General features: G+C 51.3%; 1 protein-coding gene across 3 annotated transcripts in view; it reads left to right on the top strand.

Moving 5' to 3' along the window:
- CACNA1C (calcium voltage-gated channel subunit alpha1 C) overlaps positions 1 to 18,069 on the top strand; it is a 646,718-nt gene that overhangs the window by 564,873 nt on the left and 63,776 nt on the right. Inside the window, exons 30-31 of one of the 3 annotated variants that reach the window (XM_057319002.1) lie at positions 7,744 to 7,827; positions 8,421 to 8,504. In XM_057319002.1, the coding sequence (XP_057174985.1) occupies positions 7,744 to 7,827; positions 8,421 to 8,504 (168 nt within the window). The remainder of the gene's footprint in view (positions 1 to 7,743; positions 7,828 to 8,420; positions 8,505 to 18,069) is intronic. The other 2 variants (XM_057319003.1, XM_057319004.1) reach the window with 2 other exon arrangements.

Raw genomic sequence — 18,069 nt, 5'->3', positions numbered from 1 at the left:
GAGTCAAGAGGCACCTGCTGTGTGGGGTACAGCTCCTGCGTGCTTCCTAGCAGCCTGATTGGTGAGTTGGCATTACCCTGATTATTATTTATTTGTGGAATGTCCACAGGGTACCTGATGCCAAACAGTGCACGCAGACAGGCACAAATGGGCTTTGTCAGGGAGGGGCCTCCCCACCGGGGCTCTCGTACCCAGGGATTTGCATATTGTTGCAACATTGTGACAGGTTTCTTTCCTGCCTGGCACTTGAGAGCTTGAAAGTCACTATGAATGATAAAAAATAATTATATGACTTGCATAAAGCCTTTGTGTGGGAAGGGTGGTATTAGCTATTACATTTAATTATTTAATGTGGAAAATTATTCACACTGTGTAAAGAAGCCAGGCGGAAAGTACACTGTGGTTCCCTTCTCCGTCCCTGCCACTGAGAAAGAAACCAGAACGCACAGAGTATGGGAGGGAAAGAGGGATCCCCAGACCCACAGGGCTCGGGGTCACCGCTGCCCCAGCGGACCTGAGGCTCGACCAGCAACCAGCCGTCACTGTGGGGGTGGGGGCTGTGCAGGAAGGCCCCTAGCAAGGCCAGGAGGGGTGGCCTCCCACGGAGTGCTCCAACAGCAGCAGCCAGAGGCCAGCAGCCACTGTCCCCGTCCTGCTCAAACTCAGGTTGTCCTCACAAAGCCCGGAGGGCTTCACGGTGACTGTTCCTGTTTGACAGAGAAGGAAGTAGGGGCTGTGGGAACTCACCTGCACAACTCCAGGTACATCTTTGGAAGCGAGCGCAGGAGCTCAGTGCATTCCCGTTTTGTTCACTGAAGTGGGTGCAGGTGCTGCCTCTCACAATTGCAGGGAGCCATACCTGCCCCTTCCCTAAGGAGGGCTCAGCCCGTTAGGTCAGAAAGGGCATGGAGGGGACCGGTCAGATGTGGGTTTGCTGTGCTTTCCTAGCTGGGCTGGAGGGGACAGGACTCAAGGCAGGCAGATGGCAGAGGGCTGAACTGGGACCTGTGGCAGAGGGGTGGCATGGCTCCTCCTCATTCACCCGCTCCCAGTGCTGCCTATTCTCTGCCTCCCCTTCTCCTTCAAAGAGTGTCCACGGTGTTCCTTTGAACGGCAGTTTGCCTGCATGCATTGCACTGTGTCTGCCCAGCCTTGCCCCACCACGGGGATGTGTCCATTCAGCACCCTGGGCCTGGAGGATAAACTTTGCAGGAAGCAGCTACTGGGATCCTGCCGCCTACCCCGGGGCACACGGAGGCACAGAAAGAAACTTCTAAGGTCCCCAAAGTGAGCTTAGCCAGTAACCCCCAGTTTTCATCTGCTCCCAGGGGAGAAGGCTGCAGGTGTCAGATCTGTTCAATCTTGTGTAGTACCAGGCACCTAGTAAGTGCTCATCACGTGTTGGTGAGAGAAAGAAATGAAAGAGGGCCTTTAAAATGTTCCTGGGGAGGAAAAAACTTAATTAAGAAAAAGAAAAATGGAGCAGAAGGTATCCAGTTCAAAGTGCACATTCCTCCGACAATGTCAAGAGCAGCCCCATCAGCACCACCCACCTGGGGCCTCCTCTCCTGAGGGGTGCGGACCCAGTGCCACACCCCGGCCCTCAGCCTGCTCCTGCCCCTCATGTCTGCTGTCCCCCAGCTCTCTGTGCAGCCTGAGCCTCTGGGAGCCTCTGAATGAGCACATCACAGGGGAGGAGCTGACAGAGGAAGACAGAATCCTCACTCCCTCCCAGGCTGCCGGGGGCCTGGAGCAGCTGTGTGCTCCCCTCATGACTTCTCCATTAGACGCCACTAATCTCCATGATTACTGTTGTGTCTAAATGACATCCTAACGTAATACAATTCCTATTATCTCTGCTTGGTGTCAGTTACCATTGGGTTCCATGCGATTCCATGAGATCGTCTCTTGCCACTGCCACTGAGCTGCCTTCAGCACCTCTCCCTGGTTCATTTGCTCTCCCGCACATCTCAGTCCCACCACCTGAACCCCAGGAGAGACCAGTGCTTCCAAGGAACTGGACACTGCCTCCCCAGCCACCCCAAACGCCTCTGCTCAGCCCCCTGCCTCACATACCTTCTCTCATCTGCTTGCTGACTCAAGCAGGGGCTCTTGTTCTCCTTCAGGGACCCCCTGCCCCAGGTTGAGGATGAGCCATCGTTGGTCCCTCCCTTCCATTGTAGGCCCTGCCTCCCCCAGGTGGCCTGACACTGCCTCCCACTTTGTGTGGATTCCCTGCTTTCCCCTGCGATGCCCTGGGCCGACCTCTGGGACTGTTTGTCCTGCCCACCTCCTCTCATGCTCCCTTCCACTCCCCCCTCGTACTCCTTTCTCCTTCTCCCCACTTCCCACCATCTGCATGGCTTTTCCTAACTCCTCCTTCCCTCCTTCCCTCTGTTTCTGCCATCTACATTTCATGACCTTCCCCATCCTGCCCTTCTCACCTTTTGCTTCTCACATGATTCCTCAGTTCCCTTGCTTCTCTGGCATCTCGGCATCCTGCAAGTTGGCCTTTCCCTCCCTCTGACACTTCTGCTTCCCGGCCTTTCTCTGTCTCCATTCCAGCACCTCCACCTCTCCTCTCGGCTCAGGCCTCTCGCGTTGACGCTGAGCCTGGCAACAATCTCCGGGGCTCTGGGTCCCTGGAAGTAAACACCCCCGGATGGACTGAAAGTCCAGGTCAGCCTCCCCATCGGGCCAGGCAGGTTTCCTCATCACCTCCTCTGGGTTCCTTTGCTTTACCATCAGAGGTAGATTCTGAAGATGGGCAGGCAAGAATAGAGAAGAGGGGAAAAAACAAGTGACGGCCGCAAAAGAACACTTACCTCATAATCCCTAAGCACACACAGCATACTCCCAGGTGCACAGACTTTCCTGTGATACATTCTCATCACCAACCTGTTTTAAAGCCTTTCTTGTCTCTGAGATCACAGAGGAGGCCTCTGCGCTGGGCAGGGGAGCTGAGAATCCAGAATTCAAGGGCTGAGGCACATGCCTCTAACCTCTCCACATCAGCCCTGCTCCCTGGGACCAGAGGTGGGAAACAGGCCCACTTGGCAGCCCACTCCTGTCCTCCCAGACCTCCAGGCAGAAGTAGGGGGGCCTGGGTCTCCCCCAGTGGAAATAGTGGTTTCTCAGAACCTGGCAGTTAACTGTCCAAATTACCCTGCGTCTAAAAAAATTTAGCCATAACAACTTGCAAACTGTCATGGGTGTCAAAGATGGTCACACTACTCACTAGTGACTCAAGATGAACAGAATAGGCCCTAGGTGCTGGCGAAAGGTGAGCTCAGGATTCCAGAACCTTCAACTCTTCCTTCCTTCTTCCACACACCTGGGCTTTGCCTGCCCTTCTACTCAGTGCCACCCTCAAAATGGAACCTGTGAATCCTGCTTAACTAGGAAAGAGGTGGATCAATTCAGATTAACCCTGACAGTCATCCAGACTTACTTACAGCTAACTTCAGGCCAGGCATACGTCCAAGTGCTTTACATGTATTATCTCATGTAATCCCCATTGTAACCCTATAGTTTTCCCATTGTACAGGTGGGGAAACTGAGGCACAAAGAGGTGAAGTTATTTGCTCAAGAGTACCCAGCCTATTAGTGCCAGACGTAGAATTTGAATGGACGACCTACCTCCAGAGACCATGCTCTTAATACTGCCTCTTTCAACTTGGAATAGTTTCAGTGATAGAGGTGAATCAGGGCGCAGAGAATCCAAAAGAGAGGAAAATCCACAATTCTTGTGCATTCAAAATGTACAACATGGTGTTTTGTGGCAATTTCTCCTTTCTAGTAATGATTTGCTAAAGCTAGTATCAGTGTTGTCTGCATGTTCTCAACCCGCCTCGGCCAGTGAGTGGAGGGTCAGCAGCACTGAGGAGAATGGGCCATCCTGAGGGTCCAAGCAGCTGCCAATCACAGGGGTGGCCGCTTATCAGCCCGAGTGGATGCTCTCGAGAGCATTGCCAGGAAGGCCAGAGAAGAGGCCTGTCTTCTGAACTCACCCCTAGACACTGGGAATTTGAAAGAGGAAAACCCACTGAATCTGCAGGGTTTAAGGATGTCAAGGGAAACCCTTTTCACCCCCAAAACACCATACCTTCTGGGTGATTAGCCCTGCTTGACTCTGGGGAGTTGGACAGTAAGAGGTTTGGTTCACCATTTCAGCGAGGGCAAGGAAAACCCTTCCCTAACCTTGACTTCTTCCCTACCATTTGGGACCTCATCACCAGGGAAAGAAGCAGTGACAGGTGTAACCTGGCTCTAGGTCAGACTGATTTCATGAGAGAAAAAGCCTATGATTTTTCCCACCCTCCTTCTTCCATTACACCCCCAAAATCTGTGTCAACTGTGGTTTCCAGCAAGTGAGGGGGTAGGCAAAAACAGGTTTTGTGTGTGTGTGCGTGCACGTGTGTGTGTGTGTGTGTGTGTGTGAGAGAGAGAGAGAGAGAGAGAGAGAGAGAGAGAGAGAGAGAGAGTGCACGCACGCATTAAGCTCTTAAACTTCAGAGAGTGCAGGGGAAAAAATATTCCTCCAGACCCTGCCCACTTAGGGATTTGGCCAGGTGTCTAAATGGAGATCACCCTGTTTCTGGGGATGGGTGTGGATGGGGTGGGAGGAACGACCGTTGAGAGTGGGAGGAGGAGTCGAATGGAGGAAACAGAGAGCTGAAAGCTGGATCTGAAACTGTCTTCATGGTCCAGCTTGCAGAATTGATGGGCTTGTGGGACAGAGGAGCCGGGAAGGTGGGTGGACAGGTCAGGGTAAAAATCTGCGTCTTAAAGGGATCCTGTCACCTGCCCCCCTCAGCATGCTCCCTCACCCCTGCATTCTAGCTATGTGTAAATCTCCTCAAGAAGAGTCCAATAAAGCAAATGGTTGGTCTCTGCAGCCAGTGGAGGCCCTGGCACTGGGCCTACCAGGTAGTTTGCCTGGATCGGAAGCCTCAGCAGCACAGCCTGGTGAGGGCAAGGGCGAGGCATGAGGCATTCATCTTGAGCGAGCCCATCCAGTGAGAGCCTGCACTGGAAGGTTGGGAGAGGGGCCATGGTCAAGGAGCAGTGGACTGGTGTGTGCTTTCCCTCCATCTGCACGTACACAAAGAAGTCCCAGAGAAAGGGTGATGAGCAGTGCCCAACTGGGAGGTTGACAGGGTCCTTTTGTTGTCTGCCTTCCCCTGGTGCTCAGCAGCTGACTAACCTGTGTGTTTATCCTGGCCTTTGCCCTACTCTCCGCCTTCCTGCCCTTTTTCTCCCCCTCAGAGACGTTGCAGATGAGGCCGGCTTACCCATTTTGTTTCAGGTCTCTGGTGAATGAGAAGACTCCAACTCAACTTCCTTTTCTGAGCGCTGAGCCATCCCCCTCCCTATCTCTCCTCTTGCCCCCACACCCAAATAATGTTTCGTTAGCACGTTTTCTAGGCTAGACGCTGAACATTCCTGGACTCTGCTCTAGCTCCTGTTTCTCTCCTTTCTCTTCCTTGACCCTGCCTCCCCTTCCCTTCTGAAATAGCTCTCCCCACAAAGATGGTATTCCCATTGAGAGAGACTCCGCCAGTGTTTTCCAAACTCTAATTTTAAAACACATGCATATATATAGTTCATTTGGGGTCTTCACTCTTTTCCTCCTTTCTTTAAAAACCAGTCTTCTCCATTTGCCCTGTAATAGCATCTAAGAACCTGGGAGGGAGTTGGTTATTTCCTGCTCATAACATGTGACTTAAATGGGAGAGAACAGTCTCCCTCTGCCTCAAAGGCTCTAGTATATTCAGAAATGATTCTGGGAAGCCAACAAGAAAGCATGATTTCCAGCTGACCCTCACCTGACCCACGCCCTGGCCAACCTCTGCTTCTCCAGTCTGGCTGTCCAAAGTCTCTGCCGTAGCGTTTCTGTTTTCTTTTGGCAGAAATGCCTGGGAACCGAGAGGCCCCTTTCCCTGTGACCTGACCTCCCACACTAAGAATAACAGCCCTAGGACAGCATGTCTTGCGATCCCTCTGGAAAGAGGGCATGGCTGGGAAGTGGGGAAGTTCAGGGAGCTGGATAGAGCCAGGAGGAAATGGAAGAACACAGACTCTTGGCTCTTGTGAGTAAAAAATTAAAAGGGAGAGTTGGCAACCTTCAAAAGAACTAGGGAAAGAGGTCTGGGAAACTCTCAGAGGACCCTTAATACTTTCATACCCACTCCCCAACCTCAAGAAATCCATCTCCTGGAAGCCCCAACTAGTGGCTCAGAGAATAGGAAAATGCTGGTCCTACCAAACAAATGTGGTCCAGCCCTGTCTGGTCTCCTTGGCAGAACATTCCCTGAAAAAGCGAAGAAGCAAATGTCCTTTTTTTAAGAAGACAAGTAACTTTAGTACTAGGTCCTTTCCTTTCCAGTCCTGGGGAATATGACTGTCCTGTTCCTGGGCTTGCCCTAACTGTGAGCCTGTGCCCCATGTGGCCACGAGGCGGTGCTCTCTAGACTCCCACACTTCTCAGAGAAGCAGGTGGTCCTGACCCAAGACACCTGTCCACTCTGTGAAGGGTCCACCCTCCTGGGACTCTTGGAATCCTCTAAGAAATCTGGGACAGCCTTTCCCTTGGTTGACTAGTTGTCCAAGACCTCAAAAAAGTCTTTCAAAAGCATCTCTTCCCTTCTCCAAATATGGCAGAACACAAGTGAAATCCCAGTGTACAGGGTGAAGGGGTGAAGTCGGGACTCGGACTTCTACCCCCTCAGTGCCATAATCTCTCTTCCATGGCACGACGACCTCCAATCCCTTCCTGCGAATTCTATGTCCCCATACCCTCTACCCACACTCCTCCTATTAATCTAGTTCCCAGGCTTCGATCATTTCGTTCACTTTGGCTGGCATTTGCGTGTCAACAGGGACTCTACATCAAACTAGGAGACGTTAGGAAAGGAACCTAGCGGAGGTGTGTAGGAGACGCCCCTGAAAGCACTGCCTGGGGCAGTATCTGACACTACTAAACTGTAAGATTTACCTGGACTCTGTCTCCTTTCAGTTCATAAACCCTTTGCCAGGACAGAGGTGTCCCTGGAAACACCAGGGCATGTCCAGTGCTGGAACAGGGGTGACCCTGACTCTAACTGCAAAAAGTCCAGCATATTATAGGTATTGTTTTAATGATGCAGTCCTCTTGTTATTGCCAAGCTTTAGATGAGTCACCGCTGAGCCCAGATGACCTGGCCACCCTTCTGGACCACACTGCTGTGGTTTTTCAGAGTCTTTGGAATTCCCAGGTCATCCCTAGGACCACAACCCACTCACCTAGGGGGGGTGTCACACACCTGTGTCCCTCCCAGCCTCTAAAAAGGCCCTTCTGATGGAGGAGAACTGTGGGCGTAGGAGACGCTGAGTGGGGACTGAGATGAGAGTCCAGCCATGTCCCTGCACCATTGCGACTCGCACTGCCTACCCTCCATGCCCATGCCTGCCCCCCGCCCAGTGGGAAGCAGAAAGAGCCTTTGTGCAGGAGGGTGGTGAGGCGGGATGGATCTGGAGGAAGGGGGGTCATATGACCAGGGGAGGGTGGGGCAGGAGGGTTGGACCAGCCACCTTCCAGCCACCTGCTTCCCTCTTGGTCTCCTTGGCCACAGTAAGGGCATTCACAACTCCAGCAGCAACACTGAGGTGCCTGGACGGTGATTCTGATGGTGATGTTGCTCTGTTCTTGTCTGTCTAATATTCCTTTTTAATCCCCATCCTGCCTGCCCCTCCCTTATGTAGGGTTACTTTAGTGATCCCTGGAATGTTTTTGACTTCCTCATCGTAATTGGCAGCATAATTGACGTCATTCTCAGTGAAACTAATGTGAGTATGACTCTGCCCTCCCCAGGAAGCCTCCTCCTTCCTCCTCTGCCTCCTCTCTTTCCCCTTTCTTTCACTCTCTCTCTTTACCTCCTTTTATTTGTTTGGCTTTTTAATTTCCTGTTTTTACCCCCCTCCAGTCATGCTTTTTATTGAACCTGCCGTCGTCTGTGGGGGAAAAAAAGTGGGAGCTTCTCCTCCTTTTTTTCTGCTTGGCCCGGCTCTGCCCCGCTGCACTGGGCCCAGGGGCCCGGAGCTGAGCGGAGGGGGCAGGCGCAGGGGGCTGCCCGGCCCCCTCCCCGGGCAGCCCCACCCAGCGGAACCTTGGTACTAACCCAGCTTTTGTCAGGCCTCTCCGCCCCGTGAGAACCAGGTTGCCCAGGTTTGAGCCGCCAGAACTGTAGAGTGGTAAGAGAGTATTTAATGTGCCCACGTAACCTCTTTCTTTTCTCATTTTTTTCTCTTCTCTCCTTTCTTTCATGCTTTTTTTTTTTCATTTTTTCCTCTTCCTTTTTGTTTTGTTTTTCTCTTTTGTTGGTTTTTTTTTTTTCTCTTCTCTCTCTCTCTCTTTTCCTCGGCTTCTCTGCCCCATGCAGCACTATTTCTGTGATGCATGGAATACATTTGACGCCTTGATTGTTGTGGGTAGCATTGTTGATATAGCAATCACCGAGGTAAACGTAAGTACATGGCGTCTGTACCTAACTGTCCGTGCCTGCTCTAACACTCATTTGTCTTTTCCCCGGTTCATTTTTTTTCTTCATTTTATTTTCTCCTCCCCACCTCCTTATTTTCATTTTGTTTATTTTGTTTGTTTAAATTGGTTTAAAGGATTTCTTTTCCTTGTTGCTTTATTTTTCTGTTCTTTTTTTTTTTTTTTTAACTTTTGGAACGAGTTAGGCCTTCCTTTTCCTTTTAAGTTCTGATTGCTGCATCTTTTCTCTCTCCCGTTCCACTCAGCCTGGCATGACTCACACTGTATAGGAGGGTGCAGCTATGGGAGCCAGAGAGTGCCAGAACAAGGGGATATTTACAACTGTGGGGCCACTGCTGGGGCAGGAACCCAAACCTCTCCTCACCCCCACCTTCACCTCCAGACTGCTGCCTTACCCTGTTTTCCCTTCACCCCCATGGCACCTTGGAAAGGCGCTCTCTCAGAGTGGAGCACTGAAGTTAAGGCTTGGACTTTGCCTGCATTGTCAGCCCAAGGACCAGCCCATTGCATTCACACTGAAAGGAAGGGCTCCATGGCCATTTTAACATCAGCAGCCCATGCAGGCAGCCCAGCCCTCCAGGCTTGTGTGGGACAGAAGCGGAGAACTGGCCATGTCTGGCCTCCGGTTGGGATCCTGCATCCCCGCAGTGGCCAAAGAGCCAGGTGGCTGGGTGATCCACTGGGAGCTCTTCCCAGGGGCGGGGACCCTGCCTCCCACTGGCCGCGGAAGCAGTCTCTAGATGAACACCTCACTCCCACATGAAGCTGCCCATACAACTGACTCTTGCTCCTGCCTGGTTCTCCCGCTCCCCGAGTCCCTCACAAGCCTGCCCCCGGGCTCTCTGGTCTCAGAACCCCAGCCCCTGGCCCCGGGCCTCCTGCTGTCTTCTCCCGAGCTGTCTCCTCCTATACAGTTCCTTCCAGTCCCTGCACATGTCTTTTTGTTACCTGGCATGTTGAAACCTTCTCTCTTTATCTATGGGCAAGCCCTCTGGCGATTAGTCTTTAACATGTGTTGTTTAATTTTTTTGTTGTTATTATTTTTCCTTAATTAAGAGACTTGGTAATGTTTGCACAAACCTTTCATGCACTGAACCATTGAATAACAGCACGGAGCAGACGCTGTAGAGTTTTGATCTAAGATGTTTGAAACTACCCAACCAACTGCCCCCATCTCCCTACTGCATCCTTACCCTCCCCCTGCCCGCTCCGTATTTTGCTCCCAAGCAGTTGAAGTGACATGTTATCTTATCTGCCTGATTCCCCTGACGAGAAGTCCGTCTGCCCCCGCCTTCCAGCACATGGACACTGGAAGGAGTCCGTTGCGCATTCCCTACCTCCCCCTCCCATTGGCCTCTTGCACCCTCACTGCTCACCCTATAGTTATAGATTTGATGGCCCCTCTGTCTCTGAGATCCCCCTGAGTTGTCTTTGTCTAATGGTGTGTGTGTGTGTGTGTGTGTGTGTGTGTGTACTCACTGTCCCTTGACTTGTCCCAGGAGAGCGTTAGGTCATTTAAAAACAAGGTCCACCTTCCTACTCATGTGCTGCACCTCCCCTCCCCTCAGTGCCCCTGCCGACCACCCTCACCTCACCACTCTGAGCACACTCCGGGCTTTTCAGGCCAGATGAGCCCTACGTTGTATGTCAGGTGCTATTCAGGGCCAGGAGTCACCCCGGCATTTCTAAAGACCAGCAGCACCTTCGTGCTTGGAGCTCTCAGAGTGCACTGCTCTCAACTGAGGGAGCGGGCAGGGAGACAGATAGGGGAGAGACGGAGGCGTGTGTTTTACAGACAGCAGTGCAGGTGCGTATGAATCTATGCCCAGGGACTGGGAGCCCGGTGGCAGGAAGATGCAGGAAGGTGACAGCAAGCTGCTCCCCTACATGCAGAGAGGATCCATTGCGGTCCCGGGGTTGTGAGGGGGTCCTTTGTGGCTCTAACTGTTGGCAAGGCCTATACCACTCAACCTGCCATTTTCTCCCAAACTATTGGTGGTTTTTTTTTAAGATTTTATTTATTTATTTGACAGAGATAGGGACAGCCAGTGAGAGAGGGAACACAAGCAGGGGGAGTGGGAGAGGAAGAAGCAGGCTCATAGCGGAGGAGACTGATGCGGGGCTCGATCCCAAAATGCCGGGATCACGCCCTGAGCCGAAGGCAGACGCTTAACGACTGCACCACCCAGGCACCCTTCAAACTATTGGTGTTTTAAAATGAAAAACAAAGGAAAAAGAAAAAAGTTGCTAGGGTATAAAATTTCTACAGAAAGAGTGGCTCTGTGGCAGATCGAGAGGGAGTGCGCAGGGCAGGAAAGGAGCAGGAAATCACCCTGCAGACCCTTAGGTTTGTAGAATGGCTCTCTATTTACAATTCACCTGTGCATAAATTTGTCTCAGGTAACTCCTAACTGCCCTGTGAATTTGACAGGCAAGAATTATCATGTCCAATTTGCTGACCCTAAAGATGCTGATGGAGAGATTTAAGTGCCTTTTCTTCGAGCCACACAGCTGGAACCCAGACCTCCTGGTAGGGCCCATTCACTTTGCCCTGGGCCAGAGTTCCTGTCCCTTCAGTCCAAGACACCTTTAACAAACACATACATCTCACACAACCCCCTCGCATGGACTCTCCCTAGCCAGGATTTGTTCAGCCCTTACATTCTGTAATTTATATTTTCAGTAACCATACAGGTTGTTTTCCCATTTTCTTTTTTTTCTTTTTTTTAAGGATTTTATGTATTTATTTGACAGAGAGAGAGACAGCCAGCAAGAGAGGGAACACAAGCAGGGGGAGTGGGAGAGGAAGAAGCAGGCTCCCAGCGGAGGATCCCGATGCAGGGCTTGATCCCAGGACCCTGGGATCACGCCCTGAGCCTAAGGCAGACGCTTAACGACTGAGCCACCCAGGGATCCCTGTTTTCCCATTTTCTAAACAAAAACTTATTTATCAGACCGCCTTAGAGTTTTCTGATCACCTCTAACTCCTCCAGCCTCCCTCCATCCCATGCTCAGATTCTGTTCACTCCTCCAGACTGAGGACTCTGTTCAAAGTCATACTAAAGGGTTGTCTGGGGATTAAATGAGGACAGTGTGTGTGACGGAGAGCACCAGGAGGTGTCCAGAGACCCACCACACAATGAATGGCTCTGAGCAAAGTGAATAACCATAATACCACCCCAGTCCAGAAGGCAGTGTGGGAGAGGAAGAGGGGCCCAGACGTGAAGTCAGAACTTCTTCCCGGAGAAGTTAGCAAAATGTCTGTAGGCTTAGTTTCCTCATCTGTCAAAGGAATGTGATGATATTTCCTGCAGTGTGTTTTGAGGCTGAAATAAGAGCATCTATTTTAAAACTCTATGTAACTGTAAAGCACTACTGAGTGGGAGAGACTGTGGCACCCAAGCCAAAGACATTTTTTCCAAAACCCCTACTGGAAGAGCTGGGAGGGCCTCGTCTCCAACCAGGTATATCTCAGTATAACTTACTACCCCCAGACACTGCGAGGGCCCTTAATTTCCTGGATATGGTTAGACTCTGGAACGTGGTCGACAGTTTCAGCCAGATGAAAGTAAGCACCGAGTATTGATCACTGTGCACAACCCAAGCCTCAAGACGCCCGCTCCACAAGCACAGTCCTGGGCAAGCCTGCACTCAGGTAGCAGCCAGTATGGTGGAGGACAGACTAAGGAGCAGTAATGTCTAGTCTCAGAGGTAGGTCCCTGCACCATATGGCTCTGCCTTCAGGTCACTGGCAGCTTCTGGGTCTAGACCATCCCTGGCGTGAAGAAGTTCACAGCGCCATGGTGGTTTCCCTGGGTGCTGCTCTAGGTCTTCCCGGAATGTTCCAGTCATACTGTCATCACAAGATATCCATTTCCAGACATACAGGCAGGGATCCACACTTTTAGCCTCCGAGGAATCCATGAGGGCTTTTCACCTGTCATTCATCATCTTTGGCTCTTTTAAAACTACAGAAATCAACTCTCATTTCCCTCACCAGATCCTGTATTTATTCCAACTGCCCCCAAACACTCCCCGCATTTATACTCTTGCCCCCGCAAGCCTTCCTTCTCTTCCCTCCTTACCTTCACTGCGTAGGCTGTGGTGCCCCTCCCTCTCAGGAAACGGTTCTCCACCCATCCCTGGCCATCACTTATTCATTCCACTGTATTTATGGTCTCACCTGTGTGTGTCAGGCACTATTTCAGGCACCTAGGATACATCGGTGGGCAAAACGAAAGCCCCTGCCTCATGAGCTGGCATTCCAGGGTAGGGGGAAGAACCAGACAATGAGCCATACCTCTAGAAAACAGGAATATCACACAGTGTGCTAAATGATGATCCGTGCTTTGGAAAAAATTGTGCCAAGTTAGGGGGATCGGAGGTGCTGGGGACAGTCAAGGCAGGGGCAGTGTCAAATAAGATGGGCTTTCCTGGGAAGGGGACGTGGGCACAAAGCAAAGATGTGAAGGCAGTGAGGAGTTACGGTGCAGATATCTGGGAGAGGAACTTTGGGGCAGGAGCAGCAGCCATGGTGGCTGGTGCACACTGAGCAGGGGAGAAGGACAGAGAGGAGACTGGACAGGGGACCGGATTCTGGCTTTTATACTGAGCAAGAAGGGAAGACACTGGTGCCTTCGAGAAGAGCTGTCCCATGATCTGACACATTTCCAAAGGACCACCTTGCTGTCTCTAGGAGTCAGGGGAGGAGGCCCAGACACCACTCAGAAGGCAAACGTGGTAACCCAGGTGGGAGGTGAGGGTAGCTGGCGACAGAGCAGGAGCATTAGAAGTGGTACAAAATGGTCAGAGTCTCAATCTGTTTTGAAAATAGAACAGTATTTCCTGACAGACTGGATGTGGGTGTGGGAGAAAGAGGCGTCCAAGATGGCTGGGGGGTTGGGGCCTCTACAGTGGGAGGATGGAGTTGGTATCCACTGGGAAAGACAGCAGGTGAAGCGTGTTTGCATGAGGAGGACAGGAGCTCAGTGAGGACGTGTCTCTTTGACCTGTCAGTAGACATGTCAGGGAGACAGTGGGGCGCACAGTCTGAGGTCAGGGCATGGAGTCAGCCGCATACCGGTGCTATTCAAAGCCACAGACAGTGGTGAAGAGGACCAAGAGAGGGAGAAAGACAAAGGAGAGACGAGGGCTGAGCTGGGGCCTCCAGCATGAAGAGGGCAGGACCCTTGTGCTCACAGCCACTGTGGCTGACTTTCTGTTCGCTCTGGAAGAGGCCCACGAACAAATGGCAGATGTAACTCGAGGCAGATCGTGGGTCCCCACCTTGTGTCATCACGCTGAGTTCTGCTTCAGTGCCCAGGAGCATTGGCCGTGGCCCTTCTCCTCCCTGAGGAGTTGCCTTGTTCTCTGGCTGAGGCTCCCCTTCCTTTGTGTGCCCTCTGGTCTTCCTTTATTTCTGGGGTCTGAAATAATATTTTCCAGAGGGAAGACCCAAAGAGGAACCCAGGCAATTGTTAATGGAAGTCCCTGGAACGTCAAAAAATGCTTCCTAATACCCCAAACTGGAATCAGTTTGGGTGTCGGGGACAACAGCCTTTCCCAACATTCTTCCTGTTAATTCTTCATTTTAAAGTCTATTCCAAAGCAGAAAGTGCTGAGAAGCCTGGATCCTTGCCTTAGGGATATGGAGAAATAGTCCCAAATGGTGAATTAAGAAGCCGGGGATCGGTTCTCAGCTCCAGCACCAGTAATCCCTGTGACTTAGAACAATTAACCCCATTCTCTGGGCCTCAGCTTCCTCAAATGTACATGGGGGAGGGGGAACAGGGGGAGGTGGTCTCGGTGGGCCCTTGGGATCTAGCATTCCGTGATTCTGACTGGGCTTTTTCTGATATAGTTTGAGGCATTTTCATGTCCCCTCAACTCCTTGCAGATTCTGGAGGCGTGTTCCTTTCATAAAGCTTGGCTCACATGGAAATTCTCCAGAGAAAACACCCTAGAGGGACCTTCAGGGAGAGGAACAGGACAAGGACCATGTCAGGTGAAAGAATGCTGGCTTCTGGGGGGCCCAGAGGATTTGTGTAGGTGCCTAAGTGCTAGTCCACAGAAGTGACCAGAGCAGGAAAATCAAGTGAACTAACCACGGTCCTAGCTGTGATCTTAGCTGATGAGGAGCAAGGCGGGGACAGGGAGGAGGAAGAAGAAGAGGGAAATGGTGGCTTCTCTTGGAGGAGCATGAGCCAGACGGTGTTAAAGGCATCACGCCCATGGTCAGATTAACTCCTCAGAGCACTTATTCTCCACAGGAAGAAATCGAGCATACAGGATGAACAGTTTGCCCAAGATCATATGGCTAACAGGTGGCAAGACTGGGATCTCAAAGCCACTTCCACAGAACCCATTGGCTAAATCCCTGGGCCAGGCTGCCTGGGCATGGTGTCGTAAGGGTCCTCGTTCAGTGCACCGCCAGCACCAGGAGCTGGCACAGAGCCATCCAACCTAACTTCTCTGTGCCTGTTGGTGCTGCCAGTGCTGGTCCAAGGGAGCCCAGCCTGCCCCAGGAATGCTCAGACAGTGGTCTGCATACTCCCGACCTACGCACCTGATTAATGGGACTCAGAAGAAAAGGGCAAAGTGTAAAGCAGCCCCCACTACCCTTGCCCCCTTGACATTTGCAGCTTGAGAAGAAAATGGGAGGAGGAGGGAGTCTCAGGGGGAGGGTGGTAACAAGACTGGGGAGATGGGCCTCAGCTGCAGGGAGTGTCCAGGGACATCACTCAGGGGCCTCTACATACTGGCCCCAGGTCTTCCCTGCCCAGGCTCCTGAAGCTAGCAGCACCTTTCCGCCACAGACCCACAGGACAAATAATTGCCCCTTACTGGCTTTTAAAAATAATAAAGCAAGTTTGGCTCTTGCTCTGATTTTGGGGCCTGGAATGACAGGGGAAGGAGTCATCCTGAGTCATAGGGAGAGTGTGGCACGTCCACCCCCAGGTTGAGTCACGGAGCTCCACACACACACTCCAACCCTCTCTCCAGTCTTCAACCCATAGTGCCTACATGGGGCAGCAGGCCTGGCCCTCTTGGTCTGCCTTTCCCTTCCCCCAACCGTAGCAGAGAAGGGGCCAGAATGGGCACAAGGGCAGGGCAGATGCCCCCGCCAAGAACAGAGATGAGGGGTCCAGGCAGATGGTGGCCTCATCCAAGAATGTTAGAGAAGACACAACTTAGCAGACCACCTGGCCCAGGCCCATCTCCACGTATCCCACATGAGTGCACAGACTATCTGCTGATACATGAGTTTTACAAATGAGGACTCAGAAGGCCAGGGGCAGGAGACAACTCGCTCATTCTCACAGCTTGTTACTAGCAAGGCCAACCAAGAACCTGGCCCCTGACTCCCCATCAGGTGTGTTAGTGTTGGGGGTTCAACTGGTGGAGTTACCAGACATTGTCTATATATATGACAATGGTCAGTGTGGCCAGAGCTGGTTCTAAGGTAGATTAAATCAAGATTGGCGATCTCAGGCTAAGCTGGGTGGAGCAGACTTGATCCTGACATCTCTTTACACCTCTGTTCCCTTTGCTGGATCCTTTCTTCTGTTGCTCATGGATGTTCCTCCATGCCTCTTCCCACTTTCAACACCACCCCTAGTCCCACAACAAAACTAATGCAACTATGGTCCCTGTTTCCAATATACTAATTCATACTAGGGTGGTAGTGAGTCAGTAAGCAACCCTTCCAAAAAGTAATGTTACCCTTAGGAGAAGACAGTAATGCTCAACCTAAGACTGGATATCTGGTGTGTCTAATATAAGACTTTCAGGAACATGACACCTGAGTGAGACAGATATTCTCTACCCTCCACCCTCCCCTGGCTCTACAAAGGCAGTTTTCTACTCTGCTTGGAAATAAAGTCATCCCTCGAGAGATTAAGCAGTGTGTCTGACTATTAGCAGTCTAGTTGGCAATGCAGGAGCCATTTTTGAAAGCCCCTAGGCCTCTGCTAGGCAAGGCTTGCTGTGTGGGCAACGACAGAGCACCGTGAGGTCAGATGTGATAGGAAGTCAGGCCTGATAAAGCGGCCTGGTATACAAGTTTTCCCAAAGCTGTTGCCTCGAGAAGTGCCCTGCAGGCTTGACCCGAGAGGTCCACGGGAACCTGTTTTTGTGTGGACATCCTGGTTTGGGTTTTTAGTTCAGCCTGTGTTGGATCATCTGAGTGCTCCAGCAGTTATGACCCGTCAAGGCTCCTCTTGCTCTCTGCCTTCTGCCTCCTTCACTTTCCCTTTTCCTCTAATTTTCTTTTCTTTCATTTCCTATTCTCATCTTTCCTGTCCACATACAGCCCTCTCCTTTACCCTAAAATAGAAGAGTGGAAGGAAGCTGTCACAACACACCCTTGGTTTGGCCAGCCAGCCATCTGGGCCTAGCCAGTGTCTGTTACTTTAGTTCCTACAGGCCAGCAAGCTACTGTCGGTGTGGTTGCCAGAAAGCTGCTAAGGCGAAGGGACCTAGAACATTCCGTGAGCTGGTAGAGAATGTGAGAGATCTCTACCACAGGTGGGTTCAAAAACACCCACGAATGCCCCCAAAAAAGCATAGCCTGCACCATTTACTCTTCATATTTACTGCGTCTCTTCTCTCTGTCCCCCTTTCTTCTCTGTCCTTCTGGGCTTGTATGTTCTCTCTCTCTCTCAAATAGAATTCACTGATGTTGTTAGCACTGCTGACAAACTGATTTCATTCATTTATTCTTCATGGGTTTCTTCTGTTTGTTATTTGAGTGAAGGATATTGGCTGTCTTTCCCAAGGGAAGATAAAACTACCTTGACAATTGAATCAATCTTGTTTAGCATGAATTATTGGCAGGTAATAGCACCTGGGGAGCCATCAGGATCCAGGTGAATAACACAGTGACTCCTGAGGCTTAAGCTACTTGCAGCTGTATGAGCTAGCCACAGTGCAGCTAATAATCCAGTGGTCGCCGCTGTCCACCTTCTGCAGTCTAGCACACAGAGACAGGAAGAGTAAGAGTGAGCCAGGAACCAGCAACCCCCATACTCTGTACCTCTCCACCAGTCCCCTTGGGGCCAAAGACCCCCTTCAAGGAAGTTCCAAAGAGGCATTTCAACTGTGTGTCTGTAACCACAAAGATTCAAGAAGCGCCCTTCTCCTTCTGGCTAGAATTTTACTACGAGAAACAGATGCAAGCCAGGAGGTTTCCAACAGGGTGGACAGGTAGAAAAGGGGAAGGGGGGCTGCTCTTTCCGCTTTCTACAGCCTCATCTTTGGGCTTTCTTTCATTTTGCCCTGCCCTTTTCTGTGCAGTGGTTTTGCCTCCCTTGAATCCCCCCCTTCCTTCCTTTTCCTTAGCACCCCTCCTCCACAGATCCATCTCCAAAGACCAAAGACCCCCTCCACAAACCAAAATGGAAATTCTAAGAACTGCTTTCAACTCCCCATATTTCCTTCATTTGCCCTTAAATCTGAAAGCCACTGACATCTACCCTCACCTTCTATATATCCCAGTTGACTTGTGCTTATTTAAGCCTTGCGTCTCCCTA

Source organism: Ursus arctos, unplaced genomic scaffold, assembly GCF_023065955.2.
Source record: "Ursus arctos isolate Adak ecotype North America unplaced genomic scaffold, UrsArc2.0 scaffold_26, whole genome shotgun sequence".
NCBI classification, from domain to species: domain Eukaryota; kingdom Metazoa; phylum Chordata; class Mammalia; order Carnivora; family Ursidae; genus Ursus; species Ursus arctos.
Note: the sequence above shows the minus strand (reverse complement) of the source record. Positions and strands in the feature narration are given on the sequence as shown.